The sequence below is a fragment of the Podarcis tiliguerta genome (assembly GCF_965153285.1).
Source record: "Podarcis tiliguerta genome assembly, chromosome: 12".
NCBI classification, from domain to species: Eukaryota; Metazoa; Chordata; class Lepidosauria; order Squamata; family Lacertidae; genus Podarcis; species Podarcis tiliguerta.
In genome coordinates this window covers 47801781-47825044 of record NC_139545.1, presented here as the reverse complement: position 1 = coordinate 47825044, position 23264 = coordinate 47801781, and the positions used below count along the sequence as shown (strand labels likewise).

Genomic DNA, 23264 nt, shown 5'->3' with positions numbered 1-23264 from the left:
TTATTTTTTTAAAAATCTTCTCTTGAGATACTCCTAGTAATAATGCTGCCTGATGTACTTCTGCCATGGAGTTATATATATTATTTTTAGAAGCTCTAGGCACGTCCAATCAAAGTTTGAAGATGCATGGAAACAGAAGCTCGGTGCTTTTATTTGTAAAAAGTGCATTATCAAGGTACTCATATTTTGATAACGGTGCCCTGTGTGCCAGCACACAACGAGGACCATCACACACACACAAAAGCACTGGTTACACTATTTATTTTTGACCTTTTATTTTTGTCCTTCCCTAGTCTGAAAGAAACCTGGTAGCTCTTCTGTGCAGAAGCCTTATTAGGGACACAGTTTGTCCAGATTCTTCATGAAGGCAAAATGATGCGAACAAAACAAGCTTCAGTCAACCCTGCCATCAGTTTTGAAAACATGTTTGACAACAAGAGAAGCAAAGAGCACAAGCGATTCAATCACTCCCCCTCCAAGCTCTCTCTCTCCCCCCCCATTAATGGTATGTTGTTTGGTAGAAATATAATGTGCTGTATAATGTAATAAAAGGCACTGATTATCGTTAAGCACTGAGCCATTTTCTAACTCTATATTTATCTAACAATATTTTTAAGTGGCATATTCACGCTGTTGCAATGGAAGCTTTTGGGTGCTCTTTTGTCCCTCCATCATTTACCTGGTTTCAAAGTCTCAACCTTATTTAAGGCACATGTGGGCCCATACTCATGCCAAGGCTCCCATCACATACCCACTTACCTCAGAGTAAGTCCCATTGAAAGGGTCTTGGTGGACTTGTATAGAATCGCTCTGCAAATTATGCAAACCAATTTGGCTCGGATCTGTGCTGGAGTAACGTCGACTGAATCAATGGGTTTGTGATAAGGCCCTTTTATACACTTCAGCGTATAAAACTGAAGTCATTTAGTAAGGTTTCAAAAGGGGACATGACAAAATTATCTTTAAGACACAACCATCAGTTCTAAAGAGCTGCCCACAAGTTCTCGCCTTCTAACCCAATCAAAACTGCATCAACTTGTCACTGGAGGCCTGGCTTCAAGACAACATATGGGTCCCGGAGACACAACAAAAAGCAAAGTGGGCGCAGTTAGATTTTCATCCATATCCTGTGAGAGTGCCAGTATATCATAAAAGATTATTTACTCAGTAAACGAAGCATAAACCCAGTGTCAAAGTGCTAAAAGTAGGCGTTCAAGAAAACACAAACAAAAATACTTCAGTCAGATACAGTTTTACTGACAGCTGTAACTGAAATGTTGACGATTACTAGAACAGATGGAAATAGGAGGAAAAAGTAGTGTTTTGAAGTGCTTACACTGTCAATTGGTTAACTTTGTACCAGAAAGTCTGAAAGGACTTTTGATGTGCAGTCATATATACTGGATTTTTCCATAGAGGGGTTTTTTCAACTAAATTTTACTCAAAGTATACCCACTGAAATGAATGTGTGTAAGTTAGTAATGTCAATTAATTATGATGGGTCTACATGGAATATGACTAGCCTTGCATACAACCCTGAATCTTTCCCTTGGCATCTGAATAGTGCATGCAAACACCGGACCTATTTTTATTTTCTTCTCTTTGAGAGGGTATATATATGATTTCACCATTCCCCAAACTAACTGGGATACTGAGACCACTTCTCACTAATTAAAATAAACTGATGAGATTTGAAGTTGATTATGCCCCCCTTTAATATATATAAAGTATAGATTTTGGGTAAGTTCTTTCCTTATCTTTGCCCTAAAAATCAATAGGATTCCATGAAGTGTGAAGGAAGCAATTTGACCCTTTCCATTTAATTTTCCATCCACCATGAATAGGGACGGAGTTTCCAGCTCTATTTGTCTAAATGAAGCCAACTGGAAACCTCTCTGTTTCATCTTCATATTTGGGGTGTTTGCTAAGCATAATAGTTTCATGTCAAAATGAAAGTCCTCAAACTGACTGGTATATTCACCTTTGTTATTCAACAGACTAGAAACCATACTAATTAGATAAAATGTATTATTTAAATGAAAGAAAGAAATTTAATGTCATTTGCTGAGGTAGACAATAGACTGTTACTACTCAACACAGACAAAGGATGAATATAAAACTGAGGAAAATCTTGTTGACAAAACATGCTGCTAAAAATAATATTTAAGTACCCATTGTGGACCCAGTGGTTTCTGTTTACGTGGATGTAGGTGGAGGTTTACAGGCAATCGCCCCGATTCAAACTTATCTATTTGGAAGTAAGTTCCAATGACTTTAATGGATTATAATTCCAAGTAATTGGACTTAGGGTTTGGGGCTTGTGGCTCTGATGTTGCACAATCCAGTTAAGCTGAGATAGGTAGGATTGAATGTAAGCCAGTGTAGTCATATCCACTGCCATGAGACTAACACATGGGCCTAAGCACATTACTCAGAAGGATATCCATTGATATCGATAGTGTTTACTTCCAAGTAATATCAGGGTCAGGGTCAGTAATATCAGTTGCCAGTCATTGTAAATCCACCATCTGTGACATGTAAGGTTTGTGGAAAGGAACATAAACCACACAACAAGATATAAAGGGAAAGGTAAAAAGTGAATTGTTGACTCCACTCAAACAAAATTAATAAAAATTCACAATGACCAAAAAGCATCAAGAGTTTTCTCCTGGCTCAGATATTCCACTCCTAAACCAAAAAAGTTGTTAAGTTCTGTTGATTTCAAAAGAACTCATTAATTTTGAAAACAATGAAAATGTGTAATAGTATGAGAGGACAGTTGATGGCTTGAAATAAACCATGTTTAAGGTAGGCATATATAGGTTTTTCATCTTACTACAGTGCAACATTTTATACATCTCCCTTACTAAAATTTCAGTGCCGAGCTGTTTCCTTTTAAGTATGCACTGTTTTAGGGATGACCATTTTCTTTTAAATCCCTTTATCAACTTTCTACTAAGTTTATAGGGAATGGATTTTGATTGACTTTCAGTAGCCTCAAAACAAAACTGTACACAATATATATTTTTGGAAGTTATTTTTCCAATGTGGGAAACTTTATACTTCAAAACCTCTTATTTCAAAATATAGACAATATTTTTGCACACTAACCCTTCTTTTTAAAACTAAGGGAGGCCAGCATGTGGTTTGATCCATGAGTAAAACAAACTTCAGTAACAATTCACCAAAAAGCGGGGGGAAAGTTTGAGAGTAGCAATAAGTAACAATTACTGAATGAGAGAGGCTTTTATCATTATAAAGTGTTGAAAATCATTAACACACATATTGTGCGAGTTAGTAATAAAATACCATCCAATCAAAGAAAATTATTAGACGCGGTTTACTGGTGCAAGAAGCGTCAGGGGCACACTGATATTTCCCCATTTTGAAACAACCTCTTTACAATCTGATTGCAATTTACGGTGATCACATTAAATTCTACCTTTTCGTTTGTTTTGAGTGCAAGGAACAGAAGCAACTGCCTTATGGGCTGGCTGGATTCTACCTCTAAACAAGAGATTCTGCTATTTGATAGACTTTTTGCTCAGTGATCTCTTCCAATACCTAGAGCACCCAAAATGCTGTCAATGGTTTCTACTAAACAAAGTAAGTTTCTTTAAATCAGATCACTTCTAAAGGATGGTATGTTGAGAGAGCTTCTGCTAAAAAGTTGATTTATAGCAACAGGAACCAGTTGACATTTACTTAAACTGGCACAGTTCTGTTGACTTCAGTGTGACAACACCAGTGTCACTAGCAGTCTAAGATGAGCCCTGAACATCATCATCATCATCATCATCATCAAAACTGGTTCATATATTCACAATGACTTGGTAAAACCACACTGGCTAAAACAAGAGATTAACAATACACAGCGCCATAATTTTGCTTCAATCCACGTGGCCATCTTCTGTTAAGCAAGAGTTACCATTCTACCAGTGAGCGAACAAATTCTCTTACTACCAAGCATTGGGGTTCTTGAAAAAGAGCATGACTGACACAACAGTCTTGGGAATAATTTTCACCACTGACCATTCTAGTCCCAGTCCAGTGTCCTCAATAATTGGTGCAGATGGCAACTTTATATTATCAGTATCAAGGTGGATGTCTTTTTTAAAAAAAACACAACAACCCACCATAAACAAAGATAAGGGTTAATGGAAGGCAGAAAATGTAGGGATATTTCACTTGACGTTCTTCATCTGTAATAGCAGCAGACTCCAGTTGTTCTAGAGCTCACCATGCATCTCGGGGTTTGGACAAAGACCTGAACGAGAAAGGACAATGTTCCGTGTCATTAAAGTATTCAACAATTTGATTCTCTTACAATTACTGAACTTTCTCATTTTTTCCATGCTGCATAATCTCTTGGCCACGACTATGCAATAAATTGCTCGCCAGGGTTACAACTATGTAGAATATGCTAAATCTTGACATACATTTTGATCAAAGAACAATGGCAGGTTATAGGTATCATAGAAATCTGTCCATGTTACTTTGATAGCAGACTGCTCTTTTCCCTGATTTGGCATGGCTCCACAAAACAGAGCAACCCGGTTTGTATATTGATTGATTCATGTTGGCAAATCTTCACGACCTTTTTATTTTTGTTATGGGTATATTAATAAATAAACTACTTCAAAAGGTGTGTAGCTCTCTGGAAGTTTTGAGCTTTGAGCAAACGGCAGGTGAAGGGATGTATCAAAAAACTCTTTTAATTTGATGATGCAATCCTCATTTGAGGTGGGTTTCCCTCACTCCGCTATGAACTCTACAGCATTGTCCCATTCTGTGTTTTCCCACTGCACAAACTTCTTCAAGGAAAATAATTGCCTTGAAATACATATCAAGAAGATACTCCAAGCTTAGAAAATGAAGAGTTTTCTAGATATGGACATATCAAAGTTATCTAAAAACTATGGCTGCAATCCTAGACACACTTACCTGGGATAGGGAAAGAGATTCTTTTTGGTTCGCATTTAAAGGTGAACCTGCCTAAATCTCAGTTTCAAAAAAATAACAATAATACAATAATCGAAACATAGCCATTCCTCGAAATTTGCACTTCTCTGAATTTTGAGATGCAACTGTCCAACTAAGCCATGTGTACAAAAATGCATATACTAGGGCAAAGCGTGCATAAAAATATATACAGTGAAAATAATGTATAAACATGCATTATATTAGGGTAAAGTTCTTTGCACAATGTGCATATTAGGAGAAACTCACTGATGAATTTTCATGAGAACTTTTTTAAAAATTGCAAACTGATATGGAAATATAAAGATCTGAACGTAAGACTGGAAAAATGAAAGCAAAACCAGAATTGAGAGATTCTGGGTATAGGTCCCATTGAACTCAACGGGGCTTGCTTCTGAGTAGGCATGTATAGAGTTGCACTGTGAACCTAATTATTTGGAATATGTCCTGTTGTAATTTGGGCCTTTACTTCTGAGTAAATATAGTTAAGATGGAGTTCTAAGCCTATTATTTGACAAGAAAACTGGGCCTAGGTTACTTGGCAACAGGTCCTCCAGCAAACTACAGTGGGTAAGTCTGGTTTACTGAAGCAAGCAAATTTCCCCTGTAAGAACTCAAAATAGAAATTTCAGTGTCACACAATAAGTAAATGGTTACCAGTTCAAAAGAAAAGAAATGAAACCAATTACAATGGATTTGTTGCTCTACTAAGGTCTTTCAAGTAGGACCGTAATGTTTGTTCCTGCAAAGCTTGAGTTTGCAGAACCCCACCGTACAACAGGACTATAATTAAAGACTGTAATTATTTCCTGGCCATTTCCAAACTGTTTTCCGAAAGGTAAGGGGAGATAATTATGAAACTCCATAAAGTTTCATTTAAAAAATTACACCCATGAAGTGAATACATCTTCTTTATATCCCAGAGAATACTACAGTGCAGCGGAAACGCTAACATAATTCAGGTACAAAAACAGAGCTGTATTATTTAGAACTCTGTTGTACTGCTTTGGACTTGGCAAATCATCCTGAAGAGCAACTCTCAGTGAGGACTAGTCACCTGGAAAGCATCAACTTTCAAAGCTCTGCTGTTAGAGGAATAATAGACATGTTGGAATGAGGTAGAGAGGGGGGGAGTGGAAACATCCAGCTTTCGTAGCAGAATGGATGTATTTTTCTACCCTTGTGCAATTCAAAAATGCATGAATGGTTTCTGCTCAAGCTTTCTACATACATAAATATATTCACCTTTGGGATGAGAATGGAAAACTCCAGCCAAAGAGAATAATTTTGCAGAGCTATGAGCATGTGAAGGCGATTATTACAACGGAAGTCTCTATGTTACCTTAATGATAACTTTGGGGGGCAATTGAAATCTAGAGTAGTGTATTATATTGCCGTGGTAAATCTACTGATGAAAGTCCATACCTTAACCTAGAGAATATCCTTGGCCAGTCTCCTAATTTGAATTGCAATAAACAGTGTAATTAGCTTGGCTCCCTGTAAACAGGAAAGCAAGGATATGACAAAGGTTGTCATTTACGTAAATCCATGCCCTTCCATCCACCATCTTCCCAAAATCTTCTAGACTGTGATATGTAAAGGGACAACTACTCATTGCAAGATAAGATCATAAGGTCCTATAAGATCATTGGTCCTGTGGCAAATCTCAGCTTCCAGCTTACGAAAAAAGAAAAAAAGTATTAACCTGAGAAACAGCTCCCAGTTGCTTAAGCAAAACAGGAAAAAGAACACACATTGTGTGTTTCATTCTTTTTAATTCCCTGTCTGTGAAAAGTGTAGTATAGAGATTTTTAGTGAGATCAAAGAAAACTTTTGACAGATAACTGATCCACGGTTGTCTGTATCAAACAGTTTCATCATTTTAACACACTTCATTTAAGATGTGTATGTTTTTTGCTCTTTAGTCAACAAGGAACACAAATGTCATGTAAACATGCAAAGAAATGCCAGTATATCTTTACAGCAAATGTTTCTTGAATCTGACATATTGGTAGCATCAGCTGGACAAATTCTTAGGGAGTCTGTGCAATTTCCCTCTTCACCCCTTGCAACAAGACTGAGGACCCTGAATATTTTCCATTCATACAACGGAAAAGATAACACAGTAATAGCACAAGTTATCGTTCCTATGAGCCCCTCAAAATAACATCATATTCTCTGAATTTTGCTTTGTGCAACACTTCAAAATATTTCTGCACTGTCTTTCTGTATTTTGTATTTTCCAGTGAAATTTACAGCCCCACGAACTGCCATGGGCAAAGTCTTTATGTGGGGCATTTGGTTGACTGAAAGCGCTCATCTTTCACAAAGCTCTGCACACATTGAAAACAGTTTCTTGAGTATATACCCCTACACAAGCTGCAAGCAGATGGGAATGGCTGCCAACATCAAAACAAATTTATAACAAAGTTGTAATGTGATAATAGAGCTGGGGGAAAGCATAAACAAGGATTTCCCCATATTTTGCCACTTAGCCCGGTCTATGCGATGCCTCTGCGCAGGGATTCCTGGAGAACTTTACTTTTATACTTCTCTGATTGCCCGATGTGATTCTCCTGCCAATTTGGAATCAGATTCCCTCCCTACCAGAAGCTAAGGTGAGATGCTTCTGGCTTCCCTAAAGCTAAGCAGTTTTATCTCCCTCCATTGATGATGTTGTAGATCTGAATTAATCTGAAAGCTGAATGCCATGGCTTCTCTTATTTTCTTTCTTTCTTTAAAACTAAACGTTTTTCTCTAGAAATGTGTTTGGGAGCTCTCTTTAATGTCAAACTTCTTTTTCTCCTTCCCCATATGGAAACGGGAGTCAGATAGTGTGGCTGGCTGCTTTCCTTTCTCCCTTGCATTTTGTGGAGTTTCTCTTTAGCATGTCTGCCATGTTTGTAGTCCTGTGAGATTTTACAAGGTCAGGCACAAGGACTGCTCTATTCTTGCACTGTATTTTCTTGTTTCCTCTCAAGCCAGGTCCAGGCAAAAATAGCAAAACTACCACTGCTGCTCTTATATATTTATTTAAGAAAACGCCTCTGATAGTTATTTGGTTCCGCGAGACCCAAATGTTTGAATCCCTCCAGCCGATGTGAAGGCTTGCCCCTTTCCCTTCTGGTGTTGGCTGTATTTTGTCACAGTCCCAACTATGCCTTCTTTGAAGACCCATTGATTTCAGAAGAAATTGCTTCCAAGTAAGCCTGCTTTGAATCGCAATCTAAAGCCACAATTCTAAACAGGATTATGTGGAAATGAGTCCCGTTGAGTGGGATGATAGTAAACCCAAGTTCTCATGAGGCAAGTCAGTTTCCCGGGGGTTCTTTTAAGGAAATCAGAATGCCGAGGATAACTGTATACACTTTTATTAAAATGAAATAAAAGTGTGTATACATATACATATGCATATACATATAACTGACCAAGGAGGCTGTGATTTATGAAATTAGCCAGGAGAGACGAGAAAGAAGACGAAAGACTATCTAACCTGGTGCAAGTTTTCTTGAAAGTAAATCTTACTATGTTCAATAGGACTGACACCTGTGTAATTGTGCACAGGCTGCACGTTTACTAACCTACTTTGGCGTGGGTTTTCATAAGCAAAAGCTTACTTTGCCAGTTGTCCCAGGAAACAGAATTCATTACACACAACTTTCAACATACTTTTGGCTTCAGTGTGACTGCAAATTACTTCGCCCTAAAACTCCGGGCAAGTTTGAGAGTTAGATCAGTGAGTCGGAGAAAATCTGCTCAGACCGTTCACCCAGTTTCTCTTTACTCTTCAATGCCCTTTTCTCTTCGCCTCCATATAGTTTGGGGGTGGGGAAATAACAGACTATGCATGCAGAGTTCTGAAAACAACCTTTAATCTCTGCCTTTTCTAATATTTTAAGAAAAGCAATATAGATGATGCCCTGATCAAAAGAAACATCGTGGAATACTTTGTTTTTAAATGATTTATCTGTGGGTGTCGCAATGGAGACTTTTTAACAGTTACACTTTTCCAGTCCTCCTACATATTATACTTAAAAACAGAAAATAAACTTCTACGGACACTTCCTAAGTTCCATCAATGTTTAACTTTTAATATCCCTTATTTTGGAAATTAATAATAGTTATTTTGAACCTTAAAAGCCTGTTAAATATTATAGTAGTGATTGTTAGATGTACATTTCCACCCATACTCTTTCACTCACTCTTTATTCCTAAAATGTTTTTATCCAGAGGCGATGGTCTATGTCACCTTTCCCAACCTGCTGCCCTCCAGATGTTTAGGACTACAACACCCATGAGTCCTGGACGGCACCAGGTTCGTGAAGCCTGGTCTAAATCTATTTAGAATTTGACAGAAATGGATTAAGCAGAATGGCCTTCTTGGCCTTTAATATTAATACGTAAAACAAAAAGCAAGTTGGATGCATGACAAACATGAATGAATATTCCTAACAGGGAATAATTTATCTGGGCATTATTTCAGTTAGAAACTTCTGGATCACACTACAGAACCACGCATTTGCTATTTAAAGGATGAAGCAAAAGTACCAATTCTTTTTTGGGGTGTGTGTGTGGGGGGGTACGCAAGTCCACAAAATGTGATTTGAGCAGGAATCAATCTTGAAACTGCTTAAGGGCACGTGGCCTACCAAAATACTTTTGGAAGCGTTGCAATGTTTATTTGTTCTCGCTCCTATTCCACTGCCCGCCCCCCACTCCCAGGATATCACAAAAGGAAAAAAACTGCTAAAGATAAAAACTGGGTGCATCCCAGCACCGTTAAAATCTGGGGCCATTGGCCTCAACCGGCTCACGATGGCAACCTCAAGCGTTGTATGTAAGGAATATGTTGTGATGCAAGATGTGGCTCTATTTATCTACACACACACACACACACACACACACACACAATCGCCATCACACCCACCCACCCACCCACCTGATTGTGTATTTATTACATACGCATGCACACACATATACACATATATATGTCTACGGAAAAAACCTGGCACTTGTAATACCTGACGAAAATTCACTTGGCGTTTAAAAAAAAGGTGGCATGACAGAATTTATGAGCAAATTTTCAGTCTGTTTAGAGGATCCCACTTTCTACCCCCAGTTCACGGCAGTGCAATGTCAGTGAATCTTCCGTCTACAGAACATTCCCCCCCCCAAGTGCTTTTGCTGCACCCGAGCAATACAACTGGGTTGAAGGGAGGGGAGGTGGGGGGGGGGAGTTGCTGTTGAGAGAGAGCAGCACATGTTACATCAGACACAGTACCTGATTTTTCAATGCACAGCTTGTCAGCCAGAAAGTCTGCCTCCTGGGCGATAAGTGAGTATATTTCATCTTCATACTGTTCTATGATAGTTTCGCACTGAAAGGGAGAAAAAGAGCAGCTCTCCAGCAAAGAACTAAACAAGACCATTTACACAGAGCAGAAAAGGAAGAACCGCCTCACAAAGACTGTTTGGGATTGTTTGCTTGTGCAGCACCCTGATCAATTGTTCTATTCCCCCCCCTATATAATTAACAGTTATATTGAATTTCAATATATGCTTATTTAGGTTCCTTTAAAAAAGAAAGAAAGAAAATAATGCTTTGCATCATGATAAGGGTTATACTTTACTGTAATTGTTTCCTCATAATGCAGGCTGCTTTAATGGCGATACAACTGGTTTAAATTAAATATATATATTTTAAAAAATGATTATATCCGCATTCTCGCTATGGGTGTGTACATGTGTGTGTTTGTATAGATGCACACACGTATGCACACACATATATTTGCGCACACGGCTTTCCATTTTAGCAGAATGCTAATGTTTTGCAAAATGGTACAAAAGTGACAAGGGCGCTGTGCTTGAAAAATGTCTTTGGGCGTTAGGCAGTAAAGCTCTCCTCGGCCATTTTGTCTGAAACTTACAGGTGTAAATGCCGCTTTCCCCAAAACTCCAAAATGGGTTGTGGCAAAAGCGGAAAGAACCCCATCATATGCACTTTAAAAACAACAACAACAAATGGGTTTAATCAGGAGGCCAAACATCTACCGTGGAGGATGGCCAACTCTTACCCAGCGCCAAAGGTTAGAGTCAGAATACGCCATAACAGGGATAGGGGGTTAAAGTTTTAGCACATTAATTTAAACACAGGATTTTGAAATCCAATAATTTGCTTCAACATGTCACAGGAAACAAGAGCAATTAAACTGGACCACAGATCATATTTCTGGATTCACATTAGTGTAGCTACTACAATTGCACATGCACCCCAGATCTAAAGACATTGGTACTCATAAGAAAATTCCTTTGACAACAATGAGTTTTACTTCCACATGCTAAGTTTTGGATTGAGGTTCCTGCTTCCCGCCGCCGCCACCCCTTTGCTTTAAATACTTAAAAAACAAAGCAGAACAGTGAGCATTCTCTAATGCACAATGATGCCTGGTACAGGAAAAAATTATGTGTTCTTTCACAAGCGAACAACTTGGCACTAGGCCATCTTAGGACCTTCCCTCTTGCTTCAACACACTCTAGGCCCTCAGAATATATGTGGACCCTGTTGACAAGGCCCAAGGAAAAGAGAGGCGGAGACGCGACCTTTCCCACTCTGAATAGCAAATAAAGATTTGAAATTACATTATAATTAATTTGGATTGTTACCCTACCATCATAGTTGCCTACTTCTTAAAAAACAGAGCTGCAACATAGTATTGATCTATAGCACTGAAAAATAATTGCCAGTAAAGCAGATGATATATTTTTTAAAAAATATATATATTCTAGTTTAAACAACCAATTACACAGAAATGGAGTCAACAGCATCTATCTATACAACACAGGTGCTGTGTGTCATGATGTTGCATTTCTAGACCATGCTATACCATTTGTTGTTATAAATTACAAAGTACTAAAGAGCCTACAGAAACAGCGTAGCATTATCAAAGCCCTGGCTTTACGTTGAGTGAAGTGATTTAATATACAATATCAAACATTATGCTAATAGCAATTCAGCCCGAAATGTCACCAGTTTATTATGTTGTCTTACCGCATATTTCAAGGGCTTATAAGCGTCAGAATAAAAAAAGTATTTTTTATATTCTGCGTAGATTGGCTCGTCTTTCCTAGGAGCATATCTCTTGAATATCTTTTTGTTAGTGACTGGGTCGTCTTGAAGTTGATAGTCGTTCATCCGATCACATATCTTTTCCAAAACGTCCGTTAAGAAGGTCTCTGACTTTGTAAAAGCAACCTAAAGGGAAGGAGAAAATTACATCTCTCTCTCTATATATATATATATCTGTATACACTGAAATTTCCAAATATCACAAAGGCAGAAGGCTATAAGCACAGGGCTCTTACACAGGTCAAGGAAACAGAGCAATGTCAGCAGATCTCCATATCTGCATAATTGTTGACCCATATTATATTACACACATAATTAAAAATGTCAGCTGAATCTACGATGACACTTGCAAAAAAAAATAAATTAAACATTTACGGTTCTCATAAAGCATTCCTTATAGACTAATGTGCCATTATAAGCTTTTAGATTTGCAAGCACATTTTGCTATTAAAAGAAGATGTATAAGACTCAGCAAATCAAAAGAGAAAAATCATCTTTGCATGGCCCACGTTTTCTGGACGTACCCTTGAAAGATTTCTTGTTGGAATCAGCTTTGCTTCTTTAACGGGAGCAGTTTCTAAAAAGTCTCTCTCCCTCTCCCCCCCCCCCCCAGTCCTTCAGTTGGTCTGTCTTACTTGCTGTTCGTCAACTCAGATGCAGCTGTTTAATGCCTCCCAGGGGTTTGCAGAAAGAAAATAACCGCTTACAAAATTTAGCTTCTCCCAGGTTCTACTGTTACGAGCTTTATTTTCCAGCAGCTGGCCCATGTCTTCGCCCATGCCTCTTCCTTCAGAATTAAGCAAGAATTCGGAGGGGGAAAACATTTAGACGCTACCTACATACTTAGCGAGGGTCTCAACAGCTAGTGCTGCAGAGGTCAAAGAGCAGCCCTCATCCCTGGAAACCGGGACAAAAAACTTCTCTCCCGTCTAGACAGGTCAAGGTGCAAGATGCGCCTATCCCTGTTGCTTCTTCCGGAAGGGGGCGTGAATTGAAGCCAAGTGCACAGTAAACAACAGGGCTGCATCCTTGGGCCTTTAGAAGATCTTTCTCCCCCCCTCTCCACCCTCTGCTGATCAAAGTAGGAAGTTATCATGACAACCATAGTCAAAGGGACTGAATCACAAATGAACTCGATTTCTGCAATGTTGATATATCCAGTCTCCATTGTCTCTTTTCAGGCGCGGTATGAAGCCTTCCGGTCTCAATGATTACATTACAGAAGCACTTTCATATGTGTGCTCCGTTTACACAAAGGAGTTCCTTGCTTCACCACCATCTGGCTACAAATCAGATAAATAAAGGCAGAAGAATTAAAATTAAAGCTTAGGGTTCCTCCTCCCCCTCCCCCTCTGCTCCCCACCTCTTGTGCTTCTTAAACTGGGCCCTTTTATGAGACATTCTCCTTCAGCCTCAGCCTCGTTTTGCATTTGGAATCTAAACTTTTTTTTTAATGGAAACTGGGAGCAACAAAAAGGTAACTGATGTGGGTTTTATCCCCCTGCAAATGTTGGATGCAAATTTTCAAGCGCCATATTGAAGGCCAATTTGTAAATTGAGCAGATTATCCCAAATGTGGTTCTGCGCACACATGGAATTATACTTCCCCTCTCTCTTCCTCTCTTATTCCCTCTCTCACACACAAACAAACACTTGCACATAAACAGTGACCAAGCAGCATGGTTCCCAAAAGATTAAGTGGAATATGCAATTCAGCAACACTGCTCCCCCCCCCCCCGCACTTATGGCTTGGGGGTTAGAAAGCCAAATGCGCTGACATTATTTGGAAGTAATTTCCATTTATTTCAATGGAGCTTCCTTTATTATGTTTAGAATCAAGGTGGATATAATAAAACAAGGAGTTGCTTGTCTGCTTTTCTTTTCTTCTGCTACTTTCACATCTTTTGGAAATCTGCAATGTCTTCATTTTCCAAGACACAACTTTGCCTAAAACTTATTACAGAGCCTAAGGATTTGACCAAAAGTAGCACATGATGCAATGATAATAATGAGTGTTAAAGTTCAGGGAGTTTTTATTATCTCTGACACAACTATACCATCCTATAGCTGCCATGGCTACAGTCTCATACAGGGTTAAGAGTGCTCCAGGTCATCGCTTTCAGTGCTTGTTTAACTCTGTGTTGGATTATGAGCAAAGGGCATCATTCAAAATAGGACGTAGGATATGAAACTAACTATGGGGCATAGTTAGTTTTCAAGCCTAAATAAAAATGCAGGACAATTAAATATGACAGGAAGAATTATGCACAAGTTCTATCTCAGCGGACTGATTGAAAAATGATCTGTAGCATTTCCATAACAGCAGGATGGGTATCTTGTGAAGCTTGGAGCAGGGAAAAAAGTTCTTTCAGAAGATATTCCTCTATTCCTCAGTTGGTTAAATCCAACCCAATGAAGTACCAAAAACACGCCTCAGATAAGCAGCAAATGCCACAATGGACTGCGAGGGGATTCGGACTGGAGACATACAAATGAGAACTTCAGAAAATATGAAAGTCAACAACTCAATGCAAGCATAAGCATATTTCTGTCCCATTGACACCAGTGACAGTTAAGCATGCTTAGCCATGTGCTGATCTGTGCCCTATGACATTGGAATGCACTTCTATGACATAACATTTTTTAAACCAAGTTTACAACAAATATGATAACAGACGAAACAATCAGCCCGGTTACCCCTGTTGCCTGTGTGTCCAGATGTTGCCATACACAGTGAGACTGGCTCAGAGACCCAAGTATTTATCTTGTACTTGCAGCATACAACTTATGTAGAGTTTGATTCAGATCAAGCCGATCGGATGCCGTGTGAGATTTGAAACCGAAACCAATGAAGGACTCTTATGGATTTCATGTGCATTTCAATATCCTCTTTTTATATTTAGCAAAGTAGTAATGATCAGTAGGATTGGCACAGTGGCTGATCACAGTTACTAGAAACATTTCATTTTCTCAAACCACTTCCCACCCCTTTCGGAAATGAACAGAGTTCACTCAGTGTGAGACTAGTTTCCTTACCCCCCCCCCCGAACTGTTGGGAGATTGAATCACCCTTCCATACAGATGTGGGTGCTATTATTATATAGAAATATACAACACACACACACACACACACACACACACACCCATAAATACCACAAATAAAATAGGTACGATTTTTGCCAGTTCTTTAGCTAACCTGGTTTGATTAGTAAGCAACAGCAATTTGCATTTCAACTAAATGTCTTTCCCTGAGGTATATACTTTCTCAACAAATATATCCCAGCCACGACTACTACCAGTGCAACATCCTTCCCCCCCCCCCAAAGTTAAGGATGCTTTAAAATTGCCTCAATAATAAAAAGGGGGGGAAGCATTTAGGCATGTGGCAGAAAATGAAAGCCTTTCTTTGGAGACTCTGAAGATTTTGAATGGTACTTGTCAATAAAGCAACTCCCATTGTAGTCACACCGGAGATGTGGGCCTCACTCCATCCCGAAAAAGCTGTCGCAGAGATAGTAAGCTCATTAAAATATGAATAACAAGGCAGCCATCATTGTAACAAGAGAAAGGCATCTTACTTTGTATCAAACTTTTAGCTTATCATTTATTTATTTTTTGAAAAACAACAAGATGGTATATCCTCCCACCAAAATCCCTCTAACCCCCGTTGGTTTTTGTTGTTTGTGCAAATTTTAGCACTGCATGGACTTCTCCAAGCTTTTCCCAGATTTTTTTTTTTTAAAAAAATCCCACAGTGCTGCTGATCATTCAAAGCATGTCTGACATGGGGAGGGGGGGAGTAAGCTGATCTTTCCAATATTTCAAAATGCTGAAAGCGAGTGAGTGAGTGAGAGAGAAAGTTAATATCTGCTACGACACACATGGTCATGTGCACATAGAGAGGCAAATCAGTTCCAGAATATTTTAGCCAATTTTAAGCCCCACGATGGAGAATTCATTACAGGCTGCAGAGATGACACCTTCATAACAGTCAATTACAAGGAAGCTCATGAGCCAGTTCATTACTATGTCTCTGCTAATCTCGTTGTAAATTTGTGCCTTGATAGAGACCATAACCAGCCAAGAATGCAATTGGGTTGTGGGCATGGGATAAGAAAAATAAAAATGTAACGGCTGCAGATGGACATCTTCCAAAATCCAGAGTGCCAATCAAGTATTTTCCATGTGAAAGCCATTCCCTCTCTCTCTCTCTCTCTCTCTCTCTCTCTCTCTCTCTCTCTTTCCCTCCCGCCTTCCTCTTCCTCCGTCAGTGTTGCAGTATGTATGAATTATGCAAGCATGTTTACGTATGTTCAACCACCCATGTATCGGAGTAAGTTCACTTCTAACAAGCGTTCAGAAGTTAGTGACTTAACTGTGTGGAGGGGTGGGATTCCAGGAATTTGGAAACAAGTGTTTTAAAAAAGTGTTTCATGTCATTTAATCACAAGCTTTATAATTGACAAAAGTATTCCAATCATTTCCGATATTTATTAAGAGTCAATATTTAAAAGTGAGAACTCCAAAAGCCCCGTTCCCCCTTCCCCTTTGCTCTAGGCTAGAAGAGGAGAAACATGAATGCCGAACTACTCAAAAGGCTGATGGGATATATAATTAGCTATTATGTTAATTGAATCCACTGTGAGTTTGTTGTATGAGATTTCTTCATATAATATGCAAATGATCTCCAAGGTTTAGTTTTATTAGACAATATAATTAGAAATCCTTTTAAAGGAGAGAATTATAACGAGGCATAATAAAGGTTGGAAAAATGTGTTTGCTGTGTGGATCTACCACCTGGGCTTGCTTAATTAAAAAAGAGAGAGAGAGAGAGAGACTTTATTCACCAACAGGAAAATTTCAAAGAAAGTTATGCTTTAAAAAAACACAAGCTTATTACGAAAATGTGACGTTGAGCAGGAAACATTCATTCGCATGCAAACACAAATCCTGCTCCCTGTTTTAGCCTGCGAACATTGTTCGCTCAGATTTATTTACCGTATTTTATTTTATTTTTAAGTAGGAGTTTTCCCAATGGAATACTGTGGTCACTTGTGTAGAGATGTATATAAGAGAGGCAAATTCATGGAGAAAGCCCCTCCCCCCCATCATCGTTATTAAAAGTCGTGATCCGAGCAGCGGAAAGTACTTTAGCTTTTGTGCTGTAACTAATCAGCGTAACTTCATTTACAGTAACAAACACTGACATTCTAACATCTGGAATTAAAAGCCTTCCTCGGTAGTGAAGAAAGGCAGGCTCTGTTACTCCAGAGCTGGCTGCATAAGCAACAGTTGCGTTCCACTTCATGTGAGACCACCACCAACGCCAGCCCTAAAACAATTTTTTCCGTGGTCCATTCCCGAATGCGCACTCATTGCACCAAGAAACAGCGACAGAATATCCAGTGTGTAATTCTAGGCTCATTCAAACAGCACAGGAGCAACAACAACAACCGCCGTATGCTATGTTATATTGAATATTGTATTCTTTCATGTAAAACAATTTTCATGTAAAATGATGTCCATGATAAAAACAATCAAGTTAACAGAGCAACGATCTGCCTTTGTTTTTACCTGTACTAAACCTCTGCAATAGTGAGATGGCCGATTTGGGAGTCGGAGGATGGGTGGGAACCTATGAGAGTCAGACTATGGAGGGAAGACTTGACTGATGCTCTAGTGTCCTACTTGATAAACTGCGAGATACAAACACAAGGTTGTGTCCACCTCCGTTATACTTAGAGTAGACCCACTGAATTCATTAAGCTACGTAAGTCATGTCCATTAATTTCAATGGGAGTAACACTGGTTGCTACAAGCCGCAGAAATTAGAATGCAACAACTGGATCATTTAATTATCAGCAAGGAGCTGATGATTCTCAGCATAAAATGGATTTGTTGCTATCCAGTAGAAATAGAAAATAGAAAGGATTGAATCTTTTGGGTGCTGCTGCCAAACCCCCGCACAATTAAAACATAGAGGTAGACTCGTACTATACTTTGTAAAGTAATGTCTGATCTTTTATAACCTACTAGCAGCCTTGTACCCTGCGCCACTTGGAAAATCTATGGCGCTGAAAAATATCAGTGCTGTAAACGAGATTAGTGGTTAAAATCAGGGAAGTTCTGAAATGGATCAGTACATCATGTTGATTCAAAATGGTGTCCAATGGTATCCAAACATAGATGAAAACCTGCTCCTTGATCTCAGGAACCATCGTGCAAAATTTGGTTGCAATTCTTAAGAGGCGTCCAAATGAATAGTGAACAGACAAGCGACTTTCCAAAATATATCGTATTTGTATGATGATGCATACCTTGTTGTCTTTTGGTTAAGAACAGTGGCCTGAAAAATGTTAACCTAAGGCCCAACCCAAAGCATCTTTATTCAAAATAAAACTCCATGTTCAGTGGATTTCCCCCCCCCCTTTTTCTTTTATTGATGACTTGGATGACGCTTGTTAATACGGCTGCGTGTGGTTTTTGTGTACTTTTCGAAGAAAAGGATGTGGGCAACTGATAACAGAGCTTCATCCAAGCCTGCTTGGCCACTGCATTCTGTGGGGCTTAGTCTCATGTGAATGTGCAGAGGACTGTAGCCATGCAATGCTCTGCATCCCCTTAGAGCCACCTATCGCTACCCTGGGTCTGCCAAACATCTGCTGTCCTGCCCTCTCTATGCCACCAACCTCAATGGTCATCAGCAGTCGCCTCTGGCCTGCTGTTTATACCGTCTCAGTCCTGCAGGTTCCTTCTCCTTGGCTGTTCTGACTTTTCTCCAGGAAAAGCTATCCTCAGCTTGCCTTCCTTCCCAATACTGTAACCACGTCTTCCCATTCTGTGGTGATTCTCCTAGATGCCAGCTTTGTATATACAGTGGTACCTCGGTTTCAGAACAGTCCTGATTCAGTTTACAAACTCCGCAAAACTGGAAGTAGTGTCCGGTTTGCGAACTCTACCTCAGTCTAAGAACGGAAGGCAAACGGTGGAAGGGCACCGGCAGCAGGAGCCCTCATTAGGGAAAGCGTGTCTCGGTTTAAGAACAGTTTCAGTTTCAGAACGGACTTCCAGAACAGATTAAGTTCATAAACCAAGGTACACTGTAGTTTGGTAGGAGCACACTGCTGAGTTTTGTTCCTTCTGTCTCTGTGGATCATTTCCAGTCTTGCAAATACCACAAGGGCTGTTACTCAGTAATAAAACGCATGCTGTTAATGCAAAAGGTACTGGATTCAATCCTGAAAACTCTGCAAGGAGAGCTAGTGTGAGACAGTGCTTTGAGTGCTGGACTTGGGAGACCTGGGTTATGATCCCCACTCAACCATGAAGCTCACTGGGTGACCTTAGGCCCAGTATTCTCCCTCAGCCTAACCTACCTCACAGGGTTGTGAGGACAAAAGCGGGAAAGGAAGAACCATGGATGGCGTGTGAGCTCCTTTGGTGGAAAGGTGAGACATGAAGGTAATAAAAGGCAACTCTGGGGGAAAAAACTTCCAGCTGAAACTTTGGGAAGCTGCTGCCAGTCTGTGCAGACCACAGCAAGCACAATGAACTGTGAGTGGTCTGAATCAGTTTAAGATACTTCCTCTCGTCTTCTGGAGGAGAGATGAACAGCTTGCTTGTTAAAGTGAATCAAGCTCCCTCAGCCCAGTATATCTGAAGGAGCGTCTCCACCCCCATCGTTCTGCCCGGACACTGAGGTCCAGCGCCGAGGGCCTTCTGGCGGTTCCCTCACTGCGAGAAGCCAAGTTACAGGGAACCAGGCAGTGGGCCTTTTTGGTAGTGGAGCCCACCCTGTGGAACGCCCTCCCATCAGATGTTAAAGAGATAAACAACTACCTGACATTTAGAAGACATCTGAAGGCAGCCCTGTTCAGGGAAGTTTTTAATGTGTGACATTTTGATGTATTTTTAATCTTTGTTGGAAGCTGCCCAGAGTGAGGTGAGGTACACATAATAAATTATTATTATTATTATTATTATTATTATTATTATTATTATTATGCAGTGTGAATTTGTTCACAGGGAACTCACCGGATGCATCTGTAAACTTTTTTTTAAGCCTCCCTAGGTGACTAAAAATCCACTCAAGGTGTGCCTCTGGAAGTCCAAGCCACCTTGGCAGGGCTGCAGCTCCGTAGTGAAGGGCACACTTTGCAGGCAGGATGTTCCAGGTTGACTCTGCAGTGTCTTCAGTTAGGGTTGGACAACAGTGGCCCAAACCTTGGAGAGCTAATGTCAGGCGGTACAGACTACCACGTCAAACAAGCCAGGAGGTGGATTTTCAGCATTTTCTTGCTGCGCCAGCGCCAAGCTATCATAGCACAGGGGCCCAAACTGGGCTCATCTCCAAGAGTCTGCATGGCCAGCTCCCTTCTGCCCCACCCTGGAACACCCTTTACTGGCAGTAGTGTGTGTCTGTGTGTCTCTGTGTGTGGCAGAAGCTAGGATTAGGGTTAGGATTGCCTCCTTGTCATTGTTGTTTTCAGTGGCGTAGCGTGGGTTGTCAGCACCCGGGGCAAGGCAAGTAATTTATGCCCCCCACCCGCTGCACTGTCCCTCCCCCAGATAGTCCCTCGCTCTCTCTCCGCACTGCACCGCACACCTGGCACCCCCCCCTCCACAGTGGGTGGCGACCCGGCGGCTCGGATCGGATTCGCACAGCCAGCACTGCAGTGAGAGAGAGTGAGTGAGCCAGGTAGGGGCAGAGAGCTGCGAGTGCGAGCGCGCCCCCCCAGATGTTGCGGCCAGTGCAGCCGGCCCCCCCTTGCACCCCCACGCTATGCCACTGGTTGTTTTGAGTCAATAGCAGTTACGGAGGCAATCCAGACCAGGCCCAAGGGAAAGGAGAAGGGGATTTTCTCCTTGATGGATTGGGACACCAGCTCCCATCCTGCAGCTATTTACTTTGCGGCTGGGGGGAAATGCAGTTGCTAATTGTGTGGCTATCATCACAACTGTTTTAGCCCTCAGCACAGCTGCGGCCACCAAAGTAAGTCTACAGAACACCGCACATGGCTCCAGAAATGGTGTTTGCTCTCTTGTCCCCTGTCCCATCAAAGCTTCTTGTCAAGTCTTGCCAGTCGCCTACACGGGTAATGGGGAACAGCAATGTCACCACGGTGATAATGGTGGCTTCTGCTGCACCAGGACTCAGACTCGGATTCAGCCACAGCAGAAACACAAGGACTCTCCTGGTTTCTGATCCTATGAGTCATTGTCCCAGTGCGGCAACCAATAGGATCAAGCTGCCCATGCCAGTTTCAGAAAGTGGCGATAGGCAGCTAGAAGTGAAGTTTGCTTAAATCCTGTTGATCTCAACTGAAGAAAGTCATTTTTACGTCCCCTGCAGAAATAGTTGAAACTTGAAGGTGCTTCCCTTTGACTACTTAATACATTTACAGTGGTACCTCAGGTTACAGACGCTTCAGGTTACAGACGCTTCAGGTTACAGACTCCGCTAACCCAGAAATAGTATCTCGGGTTAAGAACTTTGCTTCAGGATGAGAACAGAAATCGTGCTCCGGCGGTGCAGCAGCAGCAGAAGGCCCCATTAGCTAAACTGGTGCTTCCAGTTAAGAACAGTTTCAGGTTAAGAACAGACCTCCAGAATGAATTAAGTTCTTAACCCAAGGTACCACTGTAGTTCATTTTCTTAACTTGTAGCTAATCTTATGTATTCAGTCACTGAACCCCCCCCCCAAAAAAAGTATTATCCAACATAACCTCCTACCTCCCCCAATTAAATCATATGCAGCACTGTCTACTTCAGCTAAAAATCAGTTTCGTTAGCGGCTCCTTTCCTGTGTGTTGTACACTGGCTGATTAACATATTGCTTACATTCTCTAATGCACATTCTAAAATTGCCCAACATGTGAATAATAAGCAGACAGTCAAAGGAAAAGCAAAGCAATCAAAATACAAAACTATTCCCTGCCCCCTACCCACCCCGCTTCTGACTTTCCTCTCCTGGAAGTATAACGGTGAACTTCTCTGAGAGGCCTGAAGCAACCTTCAGATGCAGGAAAGTGCTTTTTGACATCTCGAGATCCTCCTCAGGGTGCTTCCATGCAGAGGCTTCGGGGGAGCAGCAGATGTGCCGAATCCATGGGATTCTTCCGAGTGCCTAAAACTGACAGTCTCTGGTGTGGCTGTGCCACTCCCGGATCCCCACAAAGAACTGCTGCTAGACCAAACCTGCCCCCCAAGCAAGGAAGTTCGGGAGAGGCAGCACGTGATGTGTAAAACCAGCAACAGGAAAATCACACACACATCACATCTCATTCTGTTTCAAGTAGCTTTAGTTTAAAACAATGGCACACAAGTTTTTTTTAAGAAACCAAAAAGGTTTTCCTTTTCGTGGTCCTTGGAAGCTATGCGGCATACCTGTTGCCCCTGAATTTGTATTCCCTGAAGATGAGAAGGTCCCGTGTGGGCAGGGCAGGCTGTCCATGCAGACAGACCGCGGGACAGAATAGGACAGCTCAAAGGGAAGTCGCTGTGCCTGTTCCCACAGACACTATAGCTCTACCCCCAATTTCTTCATTTTATAGTAGGAGGTTCAGGAGCACCCTCTCGGTTTGTATAGGGATTCATTTGGTTCTTCTAGAACAGGAAACGAAAATACCACTTGAGGTGGAACACTTAAAGGGCCCTCCAGCTGTCTTTTTTTATCGTGCATTCACGATGATATGTGCTGGTGATGGAATCAAGGAGGTGATATGCAGTTCTGCTTTCAACGCTGTTTGCATCTGCAAAAGTTTTGGGGCAGAGACACTGCTTCGTTTCCATACCCTCTGACACTGCTCCAATGAAAACAGGGATGTCCCATTCCAGAACGATAATTTTACTATTTATACCCCACACATCTTACTGGCTTGCCCCAGCCACTCTGAGCAGCTTCCAACATATATAAAAACATAACAAACACTAAACATTAAAAAAACTTCCCTATACAGGATTGCCTTCAGATGGCTCCAGGGCTGGATAACTCCATATCCTCCAACATTTCTCCAATGAAAATGGGGACATCCTAAAGTGGAACATTCTGGGATCAAATCCAAAACTGGGAGGGCTTCTCTAAATCAGGAACGTCCCTGGAAAATAGGGACACTTAGAGGGCCTGTGTTTCCAGTCACTGCGTGTACCGGTACCTTA

At 40.9% G+C, this 23264-nt stretch overlaps 1 protein-coding gene and 1 long non-coding RNA gene across 3 annotated transcripts in view; one reads left to right on the top strand and one right to left on the bottom strand.

Annotated features, from left to right (window-relative positions):
* LOC310661138 overlaps positions 1-3192 on the top strand; it is a 29011-nt gene extending 25819 nt beyond the window's left edge. Inside the window, exon 5 of the long non-coding RNA XR_014503768.1 lies at positions 294-3192. This is a non-coding gene — a long non-coding RNA (uncharacterized lncRNA). The remainder of the gene's footprint in view (positions 1-293) is intronic.
* CNPY1 (canopy FGF signaling regulator 1) overlaps positions 1237-23264 on the bottom strand; it is a 59129-nt gene continuing 37101 nt past the window's right edge. The window contains exons 1-4 of one of the 2 annotated variants that reach the window (XM_083406818.1): positions 12814-13073; positions 12029-12232; positions 10262-10358; positions 1237-4267 (exon numbers count right to left, since the gene is read on the bottom strand). In XM_083406818.1, the coding sequence (XP_083262944.1) occupies positions 4230-4267; positions 10262-10358; positions 12029-12232; positions 12814-12930 (456 nt within the window). In that variant the 5' untranslated portion in view covers positions 12931-13073 and the 3' untranslated portion in view covers positions 1237-4229. Of the gene's footprint in view, positions 4268-10261; positions 10359-12028; positions 12233-12813; positions 13074-23264 lie in introns of those variants that run through there. The other variant, XM_083406817.1, reaches the window with a different exon arrangement.